Source organism: Vitis vinifera, chromosome 14 (genome assembly GCF_030704535.1).
Source record: "Vitis vinifera cultivar Pinot Noir 40024 chromosome 14, ASM3070453v1".
In the NCBI taxonomy this organism is placed as follows: domain Eukaryota; kingdom Viridiplantae; phylum Streptophyta; class Magnoliopsida; order Vitales; family Vitaceae; genus Vitis; species Vitis vinifera.
Window position 1 is genome coordinate 10,181,090 of NC_081818.1, and position 22,373 is coordinate 10,203,462.

Below are 22,373 nucleotides of genomic sequence, written 5' to 3' on the forward strand. Positions count from 1 at the left end.
TACATCGGTGAATTTATCTTTATCATGTTGTTTTCAAAGAGTAATCAATTTTTAATATAAATGTAATTTAACTATTTCGAGTATTCATAATATATTAAAAAATAAAGAAAAAAAAGTGGTTATTTTTACAAGAAAACAATACAAGAAAATGAGGTAAAAAACCAAAATTGGGTTGGCATTTTCATCAAATAACCCTAAGATATTTTACTTTCCTTTACCGCAACCCATTTTACTGGCAGCCAAACACACCAGTGACAAACCAGGGAAGTTCAGGATTAAAATGGCAGGAGTGTGCGTCATGTTTTGATGTGGTGTCTCCTATCAAAACCCTAAAACCTCACAGCTTCCAACGGCTCCTTCTTCTCCACAAAATACAGTAGCAATGGCTATGGCCTTCTCAAATGTCTTTCAATGCCCCAAACCACAATTTTTTCGCCAGACTTGCAATTTCAAAGCCTCTTTTTCATCTTCGCCCGCTTCGTTTCTCAGGTAATTCCTACCCGAAATCTCTCTTTTCTGAGAAAACTGGGGTTAAGAGGGAAAATGGAATTCTGAATCATTTGGCGGCTGTTGAATTAGGCTCAGTTGAATGGGTTTTAACTAATAGTTTCTTTTGTTTTCCTACCGTTTCTTAGCAACCAAACGAAGTCTTTAAGCATCTCAAGTTCCATTTTTTGGCCTGTTTAACATCATTTGTTTTTCTTCGAATTTAATTTGCTTGTAGTTTATTTTCACTTTCTTGTTGCGGTTTTTTTTTTTTCTTTTTCTTTTTTTTTTTTTTTTTTTTGTAAATTCGCGATATGACGTTTAGAGATAAGCTTAAATTTTATATGGGTCTTTGTGTTAGATGAAGGGAATTTCAAATTTATTAGTACTGCTATTGAAGTTTCAGAAATTTTATGGGCAATCTTTTTATATGTTTAGCATTATGAGCTATATATTTAAAACAAATGAATAAAAACTCACATTGAGTAAGCGCTAAATTGTTATCCCAATTAATGGAAACGTGAAATTGTTTCCTCCCCTCCCCCCCTGAATTCTGACTTTTGTGCTCAAAATCTATTCTGTTTGGGGTCTAAATTAAAACCAAATTCATCTGAATTCCGGTAGCATGATTTTTATCTTTACTTGTTACTAGAAAAGAATTTTTTTTTTTTTTTTATTAGCTGTGGTTGTGTTTTCGACAATTAACTATAGCTTCAGGGCACTGCATTTATCAGGTTTTCCAGAACTATGCCACAGAGTAGAAGGATAATTTATGCTGCTGCTTCTGCTGCAGGAAGTTCTACTCCAGACAGTGACTTAAACCCATATGAGGTAGTTTGAGCTCACATCCAGTTTGCACTTGAGAATGTGAAATCACACATGACTGAACCATTTAATATTCATTTAGGCTTGTTGGTTTATCATTGAATGTCTTATTATTTGAAAAATTGTTCTCAGGTTCTTGGTGTGAGTCCCATTGAGGGATTTGATATGATCAAGGCAGCATATACAAGAAAACGCAAGGAGGCTGAGAGGAAAGGTGATGAAGCAACTGCTGCCCGTGTAGGTTATTCTCTCTCTCTCTCTCTCTCTCTCTCTCTCTCTCCCTCTCCCTCTTTTCCAAGTTATCTAGTAAATTCCCATTCATTATGCAACTTCTTGAAAATAAGAGGAATTTATGGTTTGTAAATGTATAACTTCCAGTTGGAGAAGGCTTATGACAAAGTCATGATGGCACAACTAACAAATCGGAAGAAGGGCATGACCTTTGGTTCATTTAAGGTATAATCAATGTTTCTTTTTTATATTTGGGAGTTCTTGAATTTGATGGGTGAAAACCACTTGATCGTGCAGCTAGCGTCTTAGCTTCTAGGATTCATCTTTTTTCTTGAACTCTTAACTATTTTGTGATTAAAAAGACTTTGTAGTACTCTATAATGTTCTAATTTTGAATTGAACTCTTAAAATTACAGAATGTAATATATATATATATATATATATATATATATATATATATATATATTGACAAGGCAATTGCAAACAAATTTCAAAATTGAGTTAAATTAAAAAAAATGTTGTGGTAACTTATGAAAATGTTGAAAAAACTTGTGTGCAAAAGAATAACCCAAAATATGACAAAGATGTAACAAGTGTGGTTTCCATGGTGCATATTGTACTGATATGTTTGTCTCTATGTGTGATATAAAAGTATATGGAACTGTTTTCGTTCATCATTTTCAATTATATATGTCTTTTGTGATTGTAAACCATCTAACAACACTTGACATATACTCTAGGTAGCAAAATAATGGAAATAGCTTGTGTGTGTGTGTGAGACTGCTATATAAATTTAGTTGTAAAAAGGCATTTTTTTTGGTCATGGGAAATGGGGATTACTACTTAGTTGATTGTGATTTATTTATTTATTTTAAGTAATGTTAGAATGATTATGCTTATAGACAAAGAAAGCATCAGAAAGAAAAAAATCCACGAAGAACAAGTTGTAATAAAATGATTTTGTTTGAAAATGCGTTTATCTAAAAATCTATCTTACATTCATATTCATTTGCGTGTTTGCATTAAAAAAGAATTTATTGTAAGAAAAATGCTACTTTAATTAGTTTATTACACAAGAGTCATACATATTCCTATTACATTTGTATTGTTTAGTTGTACTGAATGATATAGCCTAAATGTGATATGCATTAGCCACATGCACTTTTTTGCATGTTATATGATAAATATTACATGTGCATATTAGGGTAATGATGATTGTGACTATTTGTCACACAATAGCATTTTTGTTAGGGAAGAGTGGTTTATTAAAAAGTAATAAAGAGAAGCGAATACCAGGGGCATACAAGGAACACCTAAATAATTGAGGAAAAACCTAGGGCCATAACAAAAGGCTATAAGAAAGGCTTTAGACTAAAAACAACGTATCAATGGAATTAGCAGTGAATAAACTTTCGGGCATACAAGGAACACCTAAATAATCGAGGAAAAACCTGGGGCCATAACAAAAGGCTATAAGAAAGGCTTTAGACTAAAAACAACGTATCAATGGAATTAGCAGTGAATAAACTTTCGGGCATACAAGGAACACCTAAATAATCGAGGAAAAACCTGGGGCCATAACAAAAGGCTATAAGAAAGGCTTTAGACTAAAAACAACATATCAATGGAATTAGCAGTGAATAAACTTTCTTCCCTTAAGGAAACCTATACCACAAGAACAAAGCTTCATGCAAAAGTTTTTTATTCTTAATGCCAATAGATCCAATTGTTCAAAGCATGCCACATTAGCTTGTGATGACTTTGTTTTCTTCCATGTGGATATTGTCCGCTCTCGCCCCAATGGGCATATAGTTTCAAAACACATTTATATAGTTAAACTACATATATAATGCTAGAAACTTTTCTCTCTAATATGGAACCCCATAATCACCTTTGTGCAAACATCACATTCTTATTGTGTCCCATGCGATTATGAGGTTTATTGCATAGACATCCATAGTGAGAGTAGATTAACAACTTTCACACTAGCATCAAGATTCAGGTTTGGTACCATTCATTTACAATGAGTTTTGCACAAAATTTATAATGTGTTCGTACAATTAACAGGAACCCACTATATTTTAAGTATTAGCCTATTCTCCTTAATCAATGTAGGATATCATAATCAAACCCTCCCTTTACCACACCCCCTCCCCTTCCATGCAGATGTGAGGGTTGTGTTCATAGGATTAGGAGGCCAACCACACAAACACTCCTTATGAGGTTAGACAAATAGATTCTCACATAAGGGTTGTGAATCGACTCTATTATAATTTTTAATGATTCACTTTTTCCCTTAAATGATGTGGGATCTCACATGGCTCTTTCCAATTTCACCAAAATAAGCATGAGGGACAAAGTTACAAACTGTCATCATCTGCTTTCTAATGAAGCTACCATGTGAGCTGACTAGAGAATGCTTCATAGAAAAAGGCATCACGCTAGTAGAACACAGAAAGATTATACCCATTTCAATGTTGGAGAATATGCTTCAAAAACTCCTCATTAGGTTGGCATAAACAACAATAATTTTGTCGGATTCCACTTTTTCCTAAGATATCAAATATTTGTCACAAGATATTTCATGAATTTTGAATGTCTTATGTTATAGGTACTACTATATTGTACTTCTTGTATGGGTTATATACTATAGAATATGATATTTTAAACCATTTTTTTCCTTTTCATTCTATTAACTCACTTCCTCATTTTTTATTTTGCTAACTTCATGTCATTACTAGCCCACAAGGAGGTGAATGCCAACAACTAACTTAAGCTAAGTAGACCTGAAAAGCTATCATTCTCTACTACATGCATTCATTGAAAGAAGAGAAGGAAGTAAACTGACAACCTATTTCTGCATTGATCTTTTGCACTTTGACAAATGCTAATATCTTCTTTTTATAGTGGGGATTTAGTGAATGGCTATGAGAGAGATCCCAAACATAGGTTTTTCCTTTCAGGGTTTGGCAAGGGTGCTGCTATCAGTTGAGAGCTTTAGTGTTGTGCTTTGCTCAGTTCCTTATGCATGCTTTGGATTTAGATGAGTGCTAGGATTTTAGGGAAATTGAATATAATCGGGAGGTTCTAATTTTGGATCTACTTCTGGACTTCTCTGTGTTTTTATGAACAAGGAGTTTGTTGATACTCCTAGTAGGTTGATCCCTTAAGACTTAGGAGAGAGAAAAGGGGGTTGGTGTTGATATGCATATATTTAGGGCGTAGTTTGCTTATATTTTTGTTTCTGTCAAAGGATTTCTCATCCTTTTTTTGTTTTCTTTTTCTTTCTTTTATTGACATTTCTTTATTCCTACAAAAAAAATATAAAAAGAAAGAATGAATTGACATTTTGAAGAAAGTAAATTCCATTGGTCAAGAACCAACTATGATCTCCTAAACAACATGGCTTGATCTCAACTAGACCATAATGGATAAGATGGTGATCATTTGGTTTTTGTCTTAAGACTATCACATCTTGGAGATATCCAGATTGCCTATTAAATATAGTAAAAATTTATCTTGCCAGTAAAATTGAAGCAAGATAGATGAATTTAGTATATGGTTTGGGTTAAAAGTTTAAAAAAAAATTAGGGAAGCCCAAAAACAATGTGATTAAGGTAGTAAATAAAAAGGAAAAAAACTCTAGCCCGCAAATTAAAAGCATATAATCATAGCTTTTTGTAACTATGAGAAGGACGAGGTAAAATCAAGAAAAGAAAAAAAAGAAAAGAAAAGAAAAAGATAAAATCAGATTTGTGTTATCAACCCTAAAATGTTGGTATAAAGCATATTTAACTTTAAATAGATAAATCTCATTCAATAATATTGTGAATAAGGTTGCATGCCATTTATATGTTGTGTGGGTTCTCTCCCTTCCTCTTATTTGGGCTTCCCATCGGGAGTCTCTTTTAAATCTTCACAGGTTTGGGATGTAATGGAGGAAAGATTTCTCAAATGACTTACAATGTGGAAGAGGTAGTACTTATCAAAAGGAGGGAGACTAACTTTAGTAAAGAGCATTCTTTCTAGCTTACCAATCTACTACATGTCTTTGTTTGTAATCCCTCATAAGGTAAGTTTAAGATTGAAGAAGATTCAAAGGAACTTCCTTTGTGTGTGTGTGTGTGTGTGTGTGTGGGTGGGTGGGTGGGTTGGGGTTGGGAGGTGGAGGGAGGTGGAGGGAGGGGAAAAGCAAGTGATTGTAAGGAAGTATGGGGAAGAAGAAGGGAGTGATGGTTATGGCGTGGGTCTTTGGAAGGCTGTTGGGAGTGGGTGGAACGAGTTTAACAAAAGGGTTGAATTTAGGGTGGGAGATGGTAGGTGGGATTTTGGAAGGACAGGTGGTGTAGTGAGGATTCCCTGTGTGAGGCTTTCTTAGAGTTTGTTCTCAATAGCCTCTACTAAAGATGCTTAGGTAGACTGAATGTGGGAGTCAATGATTTAAAAACCGGACCGGACCGGTCGGTTGAACTGTCGACCAGACCCAGGTCTGGTCCAGTTCAGCTTTTGAGCCAGAAGGGGCTTTGGACCGGTGTCGAACCGGACGGACCAACAGTTGAGGCATCGAACCAGATACTGTCCGGTTTTCTATGAACCGGTCAACATGTGGGTCAACCACAACGCCATTGGGCCTTGCCGCATTGGGCCCAAAATCTTCCTAGTCTCCCACCCCCACCAGGCAGGCCTTGTAGCATTGGACCCAAAATCCTCCCAGCCTCCCGCCCCCACCAGGCAGCCCACTTGTCACGTAGCCCATTGAGCAACTTTCCTCTTCCTTCAATGAGCAGGTTATTTATGGAGCTCATTAAATTTGTGAGTTTCCGATGTGGGATGTGGGATTTGATTATAAAGAAAAATAAATGCTTGCATTGTGAGGATTTGAACCTTAGATCTAAGGTTTACAAAAGAAAGAGACAACCATCATGCTGCACAATTCCTTTATTAAATATGGGTAACAATATTTTATATTAATGCTCTTTGCAATTTTTTATAATAATTATTAACAATAAATATGAAAATAATATAAATTAATTAATATAATATTTTTAAAATAATAAAATGCATAGATATGTAGATAAAATTAAATGTTATAATTTTCTTCTCATATTTAAATATTATACATATTCTATTTAATAAAATTTGATATATTAATATATTTATATTTATGTTTATCAATTACTAGACATATTAAATACAAAAAAATGAAATTCTATAATTTTAATATTATATATATATATTTCTTAAAATTATTTTTAATTTTAATAAAATATAAATTATATATTTATGACATCACTGGTTCGATCGCGGTTCGACCAGTGAACCGTGAACCGGTAACTTTTTCGGTTTAATGACCGGTTTGGTTCTGAAAACATTGGTGGGAGTAGTTAAAGGAAGTGGGTTGTTGGAATATAGTGTTCGTAAGACAAAATGATGTTGAGCAATGGGAGATGTGGAAGCTTTTTATAGAAGGTTGTAGGGGCAAGTGATTAGAAGGGATGTTAAGGATGTCATGGTTTGGCAGGTGTCAAAGGAGGCATTTTTACAATTAAATCCTTTTATCCATGCTTAGTAATTTCCAGATTGAAGGCGTTCCCTTCAGGCATTGTGTAGAACACTTGGGTCTCGATGAGGGTTAGCTTTTTTGCTTGGGAAGCTTTATAGGGAAGAATTCTAACTTTTGATCAACTCAAAAGGAGGGGTCAGTGTTTATTGAATCCACAAATCATAGCCTCCTTCACTGCCCCAAAGCAACCATGCTTTGGCAGTTGGGTGACGCCGCCTTTAGTTAGTGATGCCTTTCTTAGCTGGCATGTAGCTTTTGTAGGGAAGAAAAAGAAGAAGGCTTGAGGAACAACTCCTTTCTGCTTATTTTGGACCCTATGGAAGGAGATATATCATAGTGTCTTTGAAAATTCCAAAATGGCAAACCAGGCAATTATATGGTCCTTTATGTACATGTTCTAGGACTGGGTTAGGGTGCATTTAGAATTTAGCTTATTTTCATTATTTGATTTTATTCTTTGGTTGGGTTACAAGTGATGTGAGGGTGCTGTTTTTTGTGTATCCCTCTTCTGTTTTAGCCTTAAGTGCCTTGTATACGTCGTGTATACTTTTGTGCGCTCTTCATTAGGTGCTTTTAATACAATTGCTTTTACCTATCAAAAAAAATATATTGTGTGGGTTTTGCATCATTCAGTTGGGTCAAATGGTTGAACCAGTAGACCATTTATAGTGGACCTGTTTAGGTTTGCAAGTATTGCCCTTTAACTACCTGGCAATGGTGATGGTTTGTATATCGTTGCACTAGATCGTTTCTGTACTGGGGGAGGGAGGAATTCTGCTTCAGCAAGCTTTGATAGTTGACATAAAAATTTCTGTCAGACGATGGCTGCCAAGCTTCCTTCAATTTTTTATTTTTTTTTCAGTTTTATTCTGCTTTGTTTATATGTTCCTTTTTGTCCTGGAACAAGCTCTCAAATCTATTCTTTGCTTTGTTATGTTTGCATGCTTTTTCCAAATTTGAGACAGTTTGACTTTGGCTTATTGCTGTCTCATGGATTCTTTTTATTTGTTCTGATGCTTCCTTTTCAATATGGATTTGAAGGCTAACAATTCATCTTCCTTGGTTGATGCTTTGTACTCATTTATTTTTTTTCTCTTTTCTTTGCCTTTCTTTCTTTCTATTTTTATGTATTCCCTGATGGAGTGACCTGGAATCTCCCACATGGTCCGACCCTTTGCCACTTGAGCTAGGACTGAAGGGCTTCTGGCTTCTACACATTAATATTCTTTAATACATGTAAAATGCAGGTCTCAAAGGATATCAAATATGCAGATAAGCAGCCAATTGTACCATGGGCTCCCAGGTTTGTCTTTGCATGATATACTTTCTCATTAGTGGCAAAAAACAATGCCATGTTGGCCTGTTCTTCTTCCAGAACCCCATATATGCTCGTTTTAGACCTGTGAAACACAAAAAAAGGCCCTAGCCTCCTCAACAGTGTGAAGAAGAGAAAAAGACGAAGAAGGGGAAAAATTGGGGGAAAATAGAGGAAAATTTTTGGGCACTTGATTATATTATATAAAAATATATATGTAAAATAGGGTGCGCCTCACTTCACTAAAGCCCGCGCCTTGCGCCTTACACTCCAAGAGGACTTTGCGCCTTGGTGCACCTTGAGGCTTTTAAACTATGATTACAATGGTTGGGATATTAACAATGTAGTTAGGTGGTCACACCAGTGCTTTGGGAAGCCATTTCACAAGTTCTCTTTGATATTTCCAATTGTAATGTTGTTAGTGATAATGCATAGGTCCGTTTGTGGGAAGATTTGGGATGGGAAGCAGTCACTTTGCTCTCAATTTTGTAACCTCTTCAGGATTGTGAAGTGAGATGCTTCTTTCTATTTTATCCAGCCCCACCTCTAGTGACACCCATTAAATTATTATATATGTAACAAGTCTATGTTAAAAAATTGCTGCATTTTCCATATGGTAATATAGTTTGGGACTTTTTGTAGTTACTAATGAAGATGGCCTTTTGTGTAAAAATAAAAAGTGATTGGAAGGGCAACCTTTTTTTATTAAGCATCGATCTTCCTCGATATTGGCAACTGTTCAATTTGGGACAACTATTGTTCAGTTCCAAAACTCAAAGAACAAGATGTCCTATTCTCTACAATTCATACACACACACACACACACAAATAAAAAATAAAAATAAAAAATAAAAACCTGATCTGTTTTGATAGGCATACTTACCTCTAAACATGTAAGAGCTATGCCATTTCTAAGACCAGTAATAAGCACAAAAGAATAAAGATTATGGATGTAAAGCTGTTCTCTACATAAAATTCTCCTACTGCCTTCCAATTTCTCACTGCTATTGTGCATATGGACATGCATATTTCTAATGCAAAGCCATTGTGTGCATGGCATCTGTAATGTAAAAAATAAAAGTTTTTGGAAGCTTTAGATCTGTCTATGCCTCAAAGAATACATGCCCTACCCTGGCTTCATAATTTCTCCCACCCTGTCCTGCCTCATCTCTGATACTGGATAGACGTGGGGAAAAGGGATTTTCTTTTCTTAGTATAGGATCTTATACCCTCTCCGTTGTCATCCCTAGTAGTACTCCCATGTTGGATGATGAAAATACATTTCCTTTGCATGTTGATCTTTAGGAGGTTATTTTGCATTGTTTTGTAAACATTAAGTATATTTTCCTGTCCCATTTTTTCCTTGATACTTTACTTGCATTGCCTCTTGTTCTCCTATGCTTTGTCAGCTCTTCAGAAACTCATAACCAGTCTTTATCTTTCTCCCACATCTTTTATATGGGTTCTTTTTAGCCAAATTGTATAGTTTCTTACTGCCACTACATGCTCTTTTTATGGGCTTAATTCTGGTTTCAGGTTCACAAAGTCTAGCGTGAATGATATGCGCATCAACATGGCAATATCTGCTGTATTTGTAAGTTGTGAAAGAATAGCAAATTGTCTACTGTATTTATTTCTTTGTTTTATCAAGTGTTAGTAAATTCTTTGAAGACTGAAAAATAGAAATTGTTCTATCATTCCTCTGGATGGGATGTGCATATAATACATAGAGTTGATTTCTCTTGGCCCTCAAAGAAAGGAAATATAGCTTGCATGTTCTAATTACATCAAATTTCTAGGAATGCAGAATAATTCTAGGCAGCTATACAATCTATTTAAGGAAAAACAAATTAAGCCATAATTCTATCAAATGTCCTGATACTTCCCCTCAAGTAGATGTAAAGACATTTTGCATTCACATCTTTTCTATAGAGTTGATGGAATGTGGAACTTGGAAATCCCTTGGTGAGCACATCAGCCAACCACTTGGTTGATGAAACATATGGTGTAAGCACCAGTCCACTGTCCAATTTTTCCTTGATAAAATGTCAGTCTATCTCCACATGCTTTGTTCTATATAATGGATTGGATAGTGGGTTATGTTTATGGCTCCTTTGTTGTCACAAATCTTAAGGTAAGGGTAGAATTCAAGAACCTATGATGTTATAAAAAAAAAAAAAAAAAAAGATGGCTCCTTTGTTGTCATAGTATAACATCATAGGTTCTTGAATTCCACCCTTACCTTAAGATTTGTGACTACTGTTTTAAGCCTAATTAACTCCCAACTTCCTTGTGCCATAGGTTCAAATTCAACCTCGGCACTCGACCATGCTGCTATATTTCTGTGGTCATCCAGTGAGCCAGAATTATCTCCATATAATTGATGCTGCAATGCAATGAGTGCAGAGGGCCTTCTTAAATCCACATTTGCATAGTCTAGGGTTTTCATGAAAAATGTGAATGTGCCCTATTTAGATTTGATTGATGGTTAAAGGAAGGGCTAAGCTGATAGTGCACCTATTGTTTTTTCTTTTTACATCCTTTTTGTGTGTGGGTGGGTGGGTGGGGGGGAAGGGGATTCTTTTGGATTGGCATCTCTCAAGTATATCTCTAATTTGCCTATCAAGAATAAATCTTGTTTTTCTGCAGACAGCTTGGATTCTTATCAAGCGCAATGCTGAATGGAAACCGTTGCAGTTTTTAGCTTTTGCTTATGTTTATCGGATTTTTGAGAAGTTGAAAGCCTTTGAACCACCTGTGTCTCCAACATTTACAGTGAGTTATACTGGAACAACCGTACTGTATTTTTTCATATTTCAAGTGCAGTGGAACTTCAAATTTTATTTTGGAACCATTTAAATCACTGCATTAACCATTTAAATGGTTGGTATTGGCTGCAGGAAGATGGTGAAGATGAGGGGCGGACACTGCGAATGGGGAAACGCCTACTTCGTTCTCTTGCACTGGTTTTCAGTTGTATAGCTGTTTCTTCTTTGGTATGTGATCCAATTCAAATTTTCTGACGCAAGTTTAAAAGTATGTTCCTGTAGTTTTTCTGCTATAGTGATCTACAATTTGAAAACCTTAATCCTCTGGAGCCCATGATAAATCCCTTTTGATAATTTTGAGATAAGTGTGGAAAAAATGATTTTGCTGAAACTTGTGTAGTCCTGTCAAGGTACTGAGCTAGCTTAACTCAGACTTTTTGTCATCAATGGTTAATTTTCAGGCTTACTGTGTATTTTGAGATCATTATGGCTCTGTTGTTTTCACTTGCTCTAAGTTGGCTATTTTTTTGTTTGAAGTTTAGTCAAAGTGAACATGTTTGCTTTTCTTTGTGTCCTTAGAAGAATTGAAGGGAGATCATGTGGGGTTTGCATTAATGGGGCTCTTCTGCTGCTGTTGGCCTGTACAAAGTTCTGCTATTAGAACTTGGAAATTTTGACTTAGAAATTATGACATTTCAGAGGCAGTGGGAACCGCGTTGGCTGTTTTGAAGTGGCCAAATACCTAATAGATGAATGCAGCTCTTTATGAAAAAGGGATTTCTGCACTCTTCATCTAGAACCTCTGCTACTCTTAAGGAGATTGTGGTAGGAAATTGCGCACTTGAAACAAAGCTTAAATATGTAACTGCTCAATTCAATGTTTACGATCTCAGTAGAGATTTTTGCAATCCTCTTTCTGATAAGGCATCCTTTTAATAGACTAAAAAAAACACCCAGGATATTCAATCCTAACCATCAATTAAAACCTAACCAAAATAACCAAAAAACTCTTGGCCACTACTCTAGATTGTTTGAACAGTACTACTATAGCAGTGGGCAATGCTGCTAAATTACACACTACAGCAATGTTAAATGCAAAAGCTAATAAGAATTGATTCAAACAGTAAGGGACTCAAAGAAAAAACACATGAATTTTTATAAAAAGGATAAAGCCTGTAAATTGATTTGGCCATGGGGAACTTAGTATATGTTATTTTGCTTGTGTAAGGTAGGTAATATGTATTTGGGGCTGGATAGGTTGGGGGATCGGTGTTTGGTTTGTTAGGTCTTGGGAGAATTTCTTTGAGGAATAAGGCTCTTACTGGCAAATGCTTCTGCAAAATTCTAAACAGCTCTGCTGTTAAGCATGATAATGGCTTGCAAATGATGGTTGAGATGTCAGTTAGTAGTGGCTTCCTCAGCACGGTCCTTTGAAGCCATTTCTTAGGTCTATTTACAGTTTTCACCTCTTGCTCTATTCATAATTGGTGAAGGTCCCATAAACCTGCTTTTGCGAAAACCTTTTGTAAGGATGGCAAACCTTAAGTGTTCTTTTTCTCACCTGTTTGCATTTCAAGATGAGAGAGACTCTAATTTTCAATTTTTTGCATGAGGTCCAATGCTTCTCCTTCTTGGAAATTTGAAATTCCTAGATATTGAAAATGCTAGGGAAACCAATGTTTCCTGAGGAGAGATGCTGATCTTTGGGTAAGGTCACTTTCTCTTCTAAATCTGTTTTCCTGTTCCTACTATGAGTGAAAACATGTCCATTTTCTATCTGACCAAATCAATTTGGAAAACAAAAGTTCCACTCAATGTCAAAGCTTTTGTGGTTATTTGCTACAGAGAACTTCAATACCAATTGTATGCTTCAATTCTTGAGACCTTATAAAGCCATCAGTCTTGATAAATGTCTTATGTTCTCAGGATGAGAAGAAACAACTGGCCACTTGCACTTTCACTGCTTTACCTCTTTCATGCTACCGCGGAGGGTTTTCTTTGGTTGGGATCCTCTGGTTTGCTCCTAAGGACATTTCCAGTGGGATGATTATTTTCTTCAGGGCCTTTCACCAGGGGGTGAGGATTAGATTTCTCTAGTGATGTGCTCATCTAGTCACCATTTGGGTGGTCTAGTTGGATAGGAATTTGGAGATTTCAAGGGCTAGAAAATCAATGGATGAGACAGCTCTGTTTATTGATTTCTGTGCCCATGAATGAGGAGTTTACTGGAATTCCAATGAGCATCATTGCTATAGACTGGAAGGTTGCTGTAGGTAAACAAAGAACTGAGGAAGTGATTAATCAATGGGTTCCTCATTAGAAGTTCCATGTTTAGTTTTTGTGGTTTGTGGTTTGGATTGTACAATCAGTTGGTAGCAGGGGTTATAATTAAAGATGCATGATTTGAAATGGGATGGTCATGATGTTAAGCTCTCTGCTCTCCTGGAAGGATTGAAAACGGTGTCTAATTTGGGCATAGAGAGCCATTCCGGAAAGATTTTCCTTGGTCATTATCTCTTGGGATGCTTCTTTGAGGAATAGAAGCCACTGGCAGCTTGACCATTGGATGAAAAAGGTTCATGACAATTACAGGGACTTAGTTTCTTCCTTTTTATTTGATGCTGAGGTTGGTTAATCAGTTAACTGATGGATTCACTAAGAGAGGATAGAACCTTAGTGGAGTTTGTTGGGCATCTATACCCCTTTGACGTTCATGTAGAACCTTTGTTTGGTTTTGTGCTGGTTGTATTGGCTTTCTTGTTAGTTTGCTTTAGTGTAGTGATGGGAAGTACCTCATGGAGATAGTTAGGATGAAGTTATCGTCAATGATTTTATGTAGATTCAACACCAGGCTAATGGATCTAAAATCCTTCAGATCTATCAAACCATCCATCTTGGGAACAAAGACAATTAAAGTGGAGTTTTACTATGACTGATGACTTCCTGAGGTGGAAATTCTTGAAAACTTTAAAGATATCTTTTTCTGATAATGTCACAAAAATCCTGATAGAAAAAGTTGCCCATCCTGGCCAGGAGATATAGTCCTATCCAACTAATACACCTCCACTTTGATCTCTTCCTCAAGTAAAGACCTCCCCTGTCCAAGTCAGTGTCTATTCTGTCAAGAAGACCATTTGAGGCCCTCCAATAAAGATCTCTCACAGTCTTCCTTCCTAAAAAGATGGGAGAAGAAATCTAACATCTCTCTTTCTATGGAGTTCTTATCCTGCAACACCCTACAATCAACAACTTAGATGGATTTGATGAATTTTGCTTTTACTTTTGATGGCCACTCTATGCAAAGATTTTTAGAATTAAAATTGCCTTCAATAAGCCACTTACTCTTGTTTTCTGTCTCCAAGTCATTCACATGGTAAAATCTCCCCAAGCTCCTCATTCTTAGATGATCGAATAGATCACAAGGTGTCACACATTTGACTCAAATCTTTGAGGCTATCAATATTCTCAATGTCATTGAGCGAAAAGCCTATAAACCGTCTAAGCTCTTGTCTAAATGGTGGTTGACTGATAGACTAAAATCAGAATGCAGGAACTAAATGTCTATTAATGCTGGAGTGACATTGCCTTTTAATTTAAGACATCGATCCACTTGTAGTCATTATTGAATTTACAGTTTTTGCCAGTAACAGATTATTTTAAGATTGTGAATCGTTTGGCAAACCCCACTTCATTCTCCCCCATTGGTTGGTGCATTTGTAATATATTTCTAGTTTGCCTACAGAAAAGACTTCTGAGCCATTAGTGTCACGGGTTTTGCCTGGGCCTGATCTGTGTTCTAACAAAACACAACAGCCCTTCATTCATATGAATTGGAAAGCTAGATAAGCAAAAACTCGTGCTAATAGATGTTGTCTATTTCTATCGATCTACATGTTGCCACTTGACTTGATGGATAGGTCACTACATCAATCTTTTTCTAGAACATCCCATGCAAAACAAACTGCATACTTTTTCCAAGTTGACAAAAGTTTGCACTGGCTGGGGCCGCCTTGTTGCCAATTCACTCTTCCATAAATCAACCATACTGACAGCTTACTACATCAGTCTCCTTAGAGAACATCTCATTTAAACAGACTGCATTATTTTCTAAGACAACCACAATCTTCTTCTCTGACTGTGAACTACCTTATTGACATTATGCGCTCCCACAAAAATCAACCATTTCCATTACATTTTGCACTGTTTTCTACTTATTTAATGTTCATGTACGTTCCTGTTGCCTTTCCATGTAATAAACAGTATATATTTCAACTGCATTAATCCCTCCACCTTGTTCAGGTCCTTTTTGTAGACCTTCCAAGATGACATTTATCATTTATGTTGCATTAGAACCTGGCTTATGAACTTCTACTTACCATCCCAATGAAAGGGGTGGGATCTAAAGAGCATAACTGCATGTTCTTGATTTCTTGGGGCTACAACTGCAGGAGTTTACATTATTGAATTGGGAGATTACATCCATTAAATTTTCCATTGCCTGTTCCCATTATCTCGTGGTGATGATTTTCCTGTCACCTTACACCATTTAAGACAGCTTTCCATCTGTAAGATGGAATACAAACCCATATCCAGAATATTTTAGCAAGCTGAGAGATGTATGGGGAAAATTCAGCTCAGTTTGGCTTGTATATTGATTGTATTTGGATGCCAGATGTTTTTGAGTTTGGAAGAATAAATGTCCGATCAGTGGCATACTAGGCTCAATTGAAAATATTTTTGTTCTTATTTTAACTGGTTGAGGGAAACTTTATTGCCCTTTTGATTGTACTACTTGCCTCTTCATTTACTATATCTGATGGCTCAGTTCATTCATTTAATTTCTTGTTTTCTTCTTTGTGCCTGTCACTTACCTGCCATGGTTGTTTTTGTGCAGTCTTTCACTGGTCTTCTGAATTTGATCGAGTTTGTGGGCAGTTTTATACCTGCTTTTCTCTACAATAACCAGGTACTGACTTTAACCTGTTGTCATTATCGGTTTAGAATCCGATTGAAATTGTTATATTATTCACAGTAGAGTATACATATTTATACAGAAGAAATAATCTAAGAAAAGAAAAAACATAAGCTTCCTAAATCAGTGCTACTAATATTTTTCAACATAATTACAAAGTTGACTAAATAAAAGAACTTCCTAAAAAGTTCTTAGACTAGTCAAAGATAGCTAATTAATCCCTGGAATCAAGGGTGAAATCAGCAAATGATTTCCATCAATCAAGGGTGAGATCAATGGCTGATTTCCTTGAGATCAGTGTTTGATTTCCTTGACATCAGTTATTGATTTCCAACACTCCCCTCAAGCTTGTTCAAAAATTTCCTTCATTCCCAGCTTGTTGATCATTGAGTTGAACCTTGGACTAAGAACTCCTTTAGTGAAGACATCTACTAGTACTTGGAAGAAATGAATGGAGTACAAATCATTCCATTAGCAATTTTCTCTTTGATGAAGTGTCTGTCTATCTCAATATGTTTTGTTCTATGATGTTGCACCAGGTTGTGTGCAATGCTTATGGCTGCCTTGTTATCACAATATAGCTTCATAGGACCCTTTGATTCTATCTACAACTCACTCAATAAGTTTTTTTATCCATATCAACTCACATATTCCAAGTGTCATAACCTTATATTGAGCTTCTGCACTTGACCTGGCTACCATAGGCTGCTTCTTACTCCTCTAGGTTACTAAGTTACCTCCAACAAGAGTACAATAGCCAGAGGTGGATCTTCTGCTCATCATGGATCTGCCTCAATCATCATATGTATATGCTTCCACATCCATATGACCATTTTGAGAAAATAGCAATCTTTTCCTGGAGTAGCATTTAGGCACTACAATATTCTTTTGACTGCTTCCATATGAGGTTCTAAAGGAAAGTGCATAAACTAACTAACCACACTCACAAAGTAGGCAATATCGAGTGTAGAGTGGGAAAGATAGATTGATCTTCCCACAGGTCTTCGATACCTTTCTTTATCCATTAGAACACCATCTATAACTGCAGCAAGCTTATGGTTCAGATCAATAGGACTTTTTGTTGGCTTACACCCAAGCATTCCAGTTTCATTAAGAAGATCCAAGACATATTTCCTTTGGCATATGTAAATCCTTTCTTTTGACCTAGCCACTTCAATTCCTTAGAAATAACACAAAGTATCTAGATCCTTGATTTCGAATTCTTTAGCCAACTTGACATTCGGTTTCCGAATTTCCTCACTGTCATCACCGTTATAATGATATCGTCTACATAGATGATTAGTATAGTCAATTTCCCTATGGACGATCTTCCAAAGAAAAGAGTATGATCTGCCTAACTTTGATGAAAACCAAACTTCAAGAGTGGTTGAGCAAATCTTTCAAACCATGCTCTAGGTGATTGTTTCAGGCTGTAAAGAGATTTTTTCAACTTGCATTTCCTTTCATTATCCTCTTCAAAACCGGGTGGAAGGTCCATGTGGATCTCTTCTTCTAGATTTCCATGTAAGAAGGTGTTCTTGACATCAAATTGTTGTAGTGGCTAATTGTAATTAGTTGCAAGAGAGTAGAATTTTGATGGAGTTCATCTTTACTCTGGTAGTTTATACCATAACTCTGTGCCCTTTGGCCACAAGTCGCGCCTTATATCTCTCCACAAAACCATTCACCTTGTATTTTATTGAAAAAAACCCATTGGCATCCTGCTGGCCGTTTTCCTTTGGGTAAATCAACAATTATTCCGAGTCTCATTCTTCTTTAAAGCATTCATCTCCTCATCTATAGCTTTCTTCCACTTCGGGTCAGCCTTGTATTTGATTGAAAAAACCCATTGGCATCCCATTGGCCGTTTTCCTTTGGGTAAATAAACAATTATCCCAAGTCTCATTCTTCTTTAGAGCATTCATCTCCTCATCTATAGCTTTCTTCCACTTCGAGTCAGCATGGGCTTCTTCAACATTCCTTGGAATAGACTCTGAATTTATATGAGAGGTAAATGCCTTATAGGTCCCTACAATCCTATGATAAAGACATAAAATTTGACAAAGGATGTTTGGTGCAACTCCTAACACCCTTATGGATTGGTATTGGAATATCAATATCAATATCAAAGAGAGTAGAAATTGAAGCAGGATTGGAAGGATTGCTATTGGATTTAAGGGGTGTAGAAACCATACCTTCATCTGAAGTTGATGATTGGTTTTGCTTTGAAGAGTTAAGGCCTTCCACCGACCTAGATTGATCCTGAGGTCTTCTGGTATGCATTTGTATCTCCACTGTCCTTCTATCATTATGAGTGCTCTCCAAGGAATTCACCAAGTTCTCCCTATTTTCTTGAATACTCCAAATTGGCATTGGTAATGAGATAAACCATTTATGTGACTGATCTTCTGCACCTATTTGCTCCCCTGAAGGTTAGTCTTTGTATAGCATGGTGGTTGTTCAAAAATACTTACATCCATTATAACAAATTTCGTTTTGGTTGGTGGATGGTAACACTTGTACCCCTTTTGGGTTGGAGAATATCCAAAAAATGCACTTAATGGCCTTCAGGCCAAGCTTAGGTCTGTCTTTGTTAAGGACATGAACAAAGACACTGCTTCCAAGGACTTTCAAAGGTAAAGAACTGAATACAGATAGATGAGGATAACGTTCTTTCAATGTTCCAATGGGAGTTTGAAAATTAAGTAGGAGTTTGAAAATTGAGTACCTTTGAAGGCATCCTATTGATAAGCTAGGTTGCTGTCAAGACTGCATCCCCCTAGAAATGTTTTGGAATGTTTTTGGCAAACATTAAGGCTTGGGTTACCTCAAGAAGATGTTTGTTTTTACGTTCTTCCACTTCATTTTGTTGGGAAGTGCCTGCACAACTTGATTGATGAATAACACCCTTTTCTAAGAAAAAATTTCCGAGTCTTACATTAAAGTATTCCCCACCATTATCAGATATAACAATATGTATCTTGGTGTTAAATTGTGTTTGGACCATTGAGAAAAAATTCTGAATTGTGGCAATAGTTTCATATTTATCCTTTAGTAGGTAGATCCAAGTAGTCCTAATGAAGTCATCAATAAGACTAAGGAACCATCTAGCACCAGAAATATAGATCACCCTTAAGGGCCCCCAAACATTAGTATGGAGAAAGGAATTTCGCTTCTTTTACCACTAATGGGATAGACACCCTTAGACTTTTAGCCTACTCACAAATTTCACTCTTGAGTTTGGAAAAATCTAGACTATTACCTAGATTTGGATGCAATTTCCTCATGTAATGAAAACCGAGGTGCCTTAATCTTTCATGTAACAATCAATAGTCTTCTAAGGTTCCCCCTTTTTGAACTCCCTTTATTTGATAGGCATGAGGTGTCTCTGTCTTCTTGGTATCTAGAAGGCCATTCTTCTCCTTAGCATTACCAATCATCTTCCCCGAGATTTGGTTATGAAAAATATAGTAGTTAGGATAAAAAATTACAGCACGATTGTTGGTTTTTGAAAGTTTATTAACTGACAACAAATTCTAGGACATTTTAGGCACATGAAGAATAGAAAAAAAGAGTGATATTTGGTGATATATAGACATTTCCTTTGCCATGAATAGTAAGAAATGATCCATTAGCAACTTGAACCTTTTAATTTCCAGAACATGGTTCATAAGAAATAAAACAATTTAAGTCTTTGGTCATGTGATCAGTGGCTCCTGAATCAATGATCCATGAGCTTGAATTTAAAATAGTGGTTGAAAGTAGAGACTTACCAAGAATTCTAGATTGAGCAAATGCACAGGAAGTAGGATTGAAGGTCACCTCAGTTTTTCTGATGATCTAGCATAAAAGATCAAATTGTTCCTCAGTATTTCAAGGATTTCCTTCGGCCTTGGTAGTGACATTGGTGAAAGGAAGAGTCTTGGCTTGGAAGAGCTTGCTGCCCTTTGATTGCTAGAGTTGTTTGCAGGATTTTGGGTAGAAAATTGATCGGTCATATATGCTGAATGCAAATATATAGAGGAATCAAGATAAAAAAATGAGAGACAAATGTCTAAGAACAAGATTTTTGGGTATGGCGTTGGAAGAATGGAAGAGCCAACAATGAAGGCTGGTTTGAAAAAAACTGAACAAGTGACAGCAATGAAGGCTATGTGACTGAGCAATGAAGGCTGTGATACTGTATCAGTTTATAATCCAATTGAAATTGTTAAATTATTCACAGTAGGGTATACATATTTATACAGAAGAAATAATCTAAGAAAAGAAAAAACATAATCTTCCTAAATTAGTTCTACAAATATTTAGGAGTCTAATTACAAAGTTGACTAAATAAAAGAACTTCCTAAAAAGGTCTTAGACTAGTCAAATATAGCTAATTAACCCTTGGAATCAAGGGTGAAATCAGTAGATGATTCTCATCAATCAAGGGTGAGATCAATAGCTGATTTCCTTGAGATCAATGACTGATTTCCAACAGTCATGATAAAAAAACTTTTATGAATGTGGAGTCTAACTCACACCCTATCATTGCATGTGTTCATACTTATTTTCATTTTTCATTTATCTACTTCATACATTGCCTTACTGCAAGAGTTTCTGTGCTCTGATTGCATGGAAAGACTAGGACCTTGATCCTTGCATGTACACTTCCTAACCCTAACTGAAGATGTGGAAAAAGGCATGTGCTTCAAATTTGAGGGAAAGAAAATAGAGAAAAGTATACAGAAAGAAAAAATGAAGAAAAATTAAAATAGATTTAAGGTCAATAAATTACTTCTATATGCTGCTTCAAATTCATTTCACATATTTTAACTCTTCTATATGAAGATTAAATAATTTGAAATAGCATAAGTTTCCAATTAATTTTAATTATATTTGATTTTATTTCGTATTTTTTATGATAAAACTAAATATAAGAAAAATTATTTTTTTTAGCATTTTTTTCTTTCCTTAGTACTTTCTTGAAATCAAACATAGCATAACTGTCTTTGGAAGGATCCCCCTCACCCCAAACAAAGTAAGAATCAAGGTCCAAAGGTCCTGTGTCACCAAGTAATGTGTACATGGTGAGTAGAAGTCTCTGTAACTCTCCTAGACATACTACAGCAATTTATAAGAACCCTCCCCTCCTCATGAGCAGCTCAATTCTTAAAAACCTCTTCCAAGTTTAATCCATTTGAAGTTTTAAGAATCTCAGAGCAGAGCCCCTCAAAGAAACTCATATTCAACCACTATTTTACACCAAACCACAAGTATAACTGTCCTGATGGATCAGCAGAAGCTATTTTGTTGGGCCTAACGGTTTATGTTCTTCAGAAAAATAAACAAATTTTGGCATTTGCATATTCTACCATTTAACATAACCCCCAGAATGCCCTAAACTCCTGTCATCTGTTTGATAAATTTGCAATAATCTCTTCCATCTGGGCATCAACTTAATACTGTCAGACATTGTCAAAAGCTCCCTCGCTCAGCATTATAGGCGATGCCAAACTTAAAAACTCTGAACAATATACTATTCATGTGTATCTGTTCATCATCTTTTCCTATATGTTGGCTTGTAACAATTTGCTTCTTGTGCAGGAACTGATCGTCTCTGCTTCAACAGCAGTCATGCTCTACATTATGGCATCATATTTCAGATGATGCAATGCATCTCTCTTGGCAATGTACTCAGCAACAAATTTCGTTCCCTTAACTCTGTTGTCAAATTTTGTTAAGTGAGGCAATGAAACATTCAGTGAATCAAAAGAAAGAGTTTGTATTGGTTTAATATGGTTTTATACCAAGAAAATACCATTTTATTGCTCTTGTTTATCACTTCAGAAGTCCAAAATTGCCTGCCTCCATTCCAGGTGCTCTGTAAGTGTTGGAGAATGAAGACTGCATCATATTGGCAAGGAAAGTGAGGCTTCTTCTCCATTCTCACTTTTGACTTGAAATATTCCGAATTCATTTAACCCTTAAAATTTCTACTTATCGATCTCACCCCAGATCTTTTGTTTTTTAATTAAGATTTTGAATCAATTTTGAAAATCAAGTAACATTTGTTCTTTGATTCTTAATAAGCTTCTTTTGATTGGATTTCATTTATATATTTCTAAGTTATGTTTGGTAATAGAAAAATATTAAGGAAAGAAAAAAAAAATGCACTAAAGAAAATAATTTTTTTTTAAATGTTAATTTGGTCTCATAAAAGCATGGAGAAAG

At 35.9% G+C, this 22,373-nt stretch overlaps 1 protein-coding gene across 1 annotated transcript; it reads left to right on the forward strand.

Moving 5' to 3' along the window:
• Positions 1-221: 221 nt before the first annotated feature.
• On the forward strand, positions 222-21,983 carry LOC100243269 (protein CHLOROPLAST J-LIKE DOMAIN 1, chloroplastic). Its single transcript, XM_002266417.5, has 10 exons — positions 222-489; positions 1,221-1,317; positions 1,444-1,548; positions 1,690-1,767; positions 8,353-8,408; positions 9,957-10,014; positions 11,070-11,195; positions 11,321-11,416; positions 16,083-16,154; positions 21,747-21,983. Exons 1-10 carry the CDS (start codon positions 383-385, stop codon positions 21,807-21,809), a joined length of 858 nt encoding a protein of 285 aa, XP_002266453.1. The 5' UTR covers positions 222-382; the 3' UTR covers positions 21,810-21,983.
• The last annotated feature ends 390 nt before the right edge of the window (positions 21,984-22,373 follow it).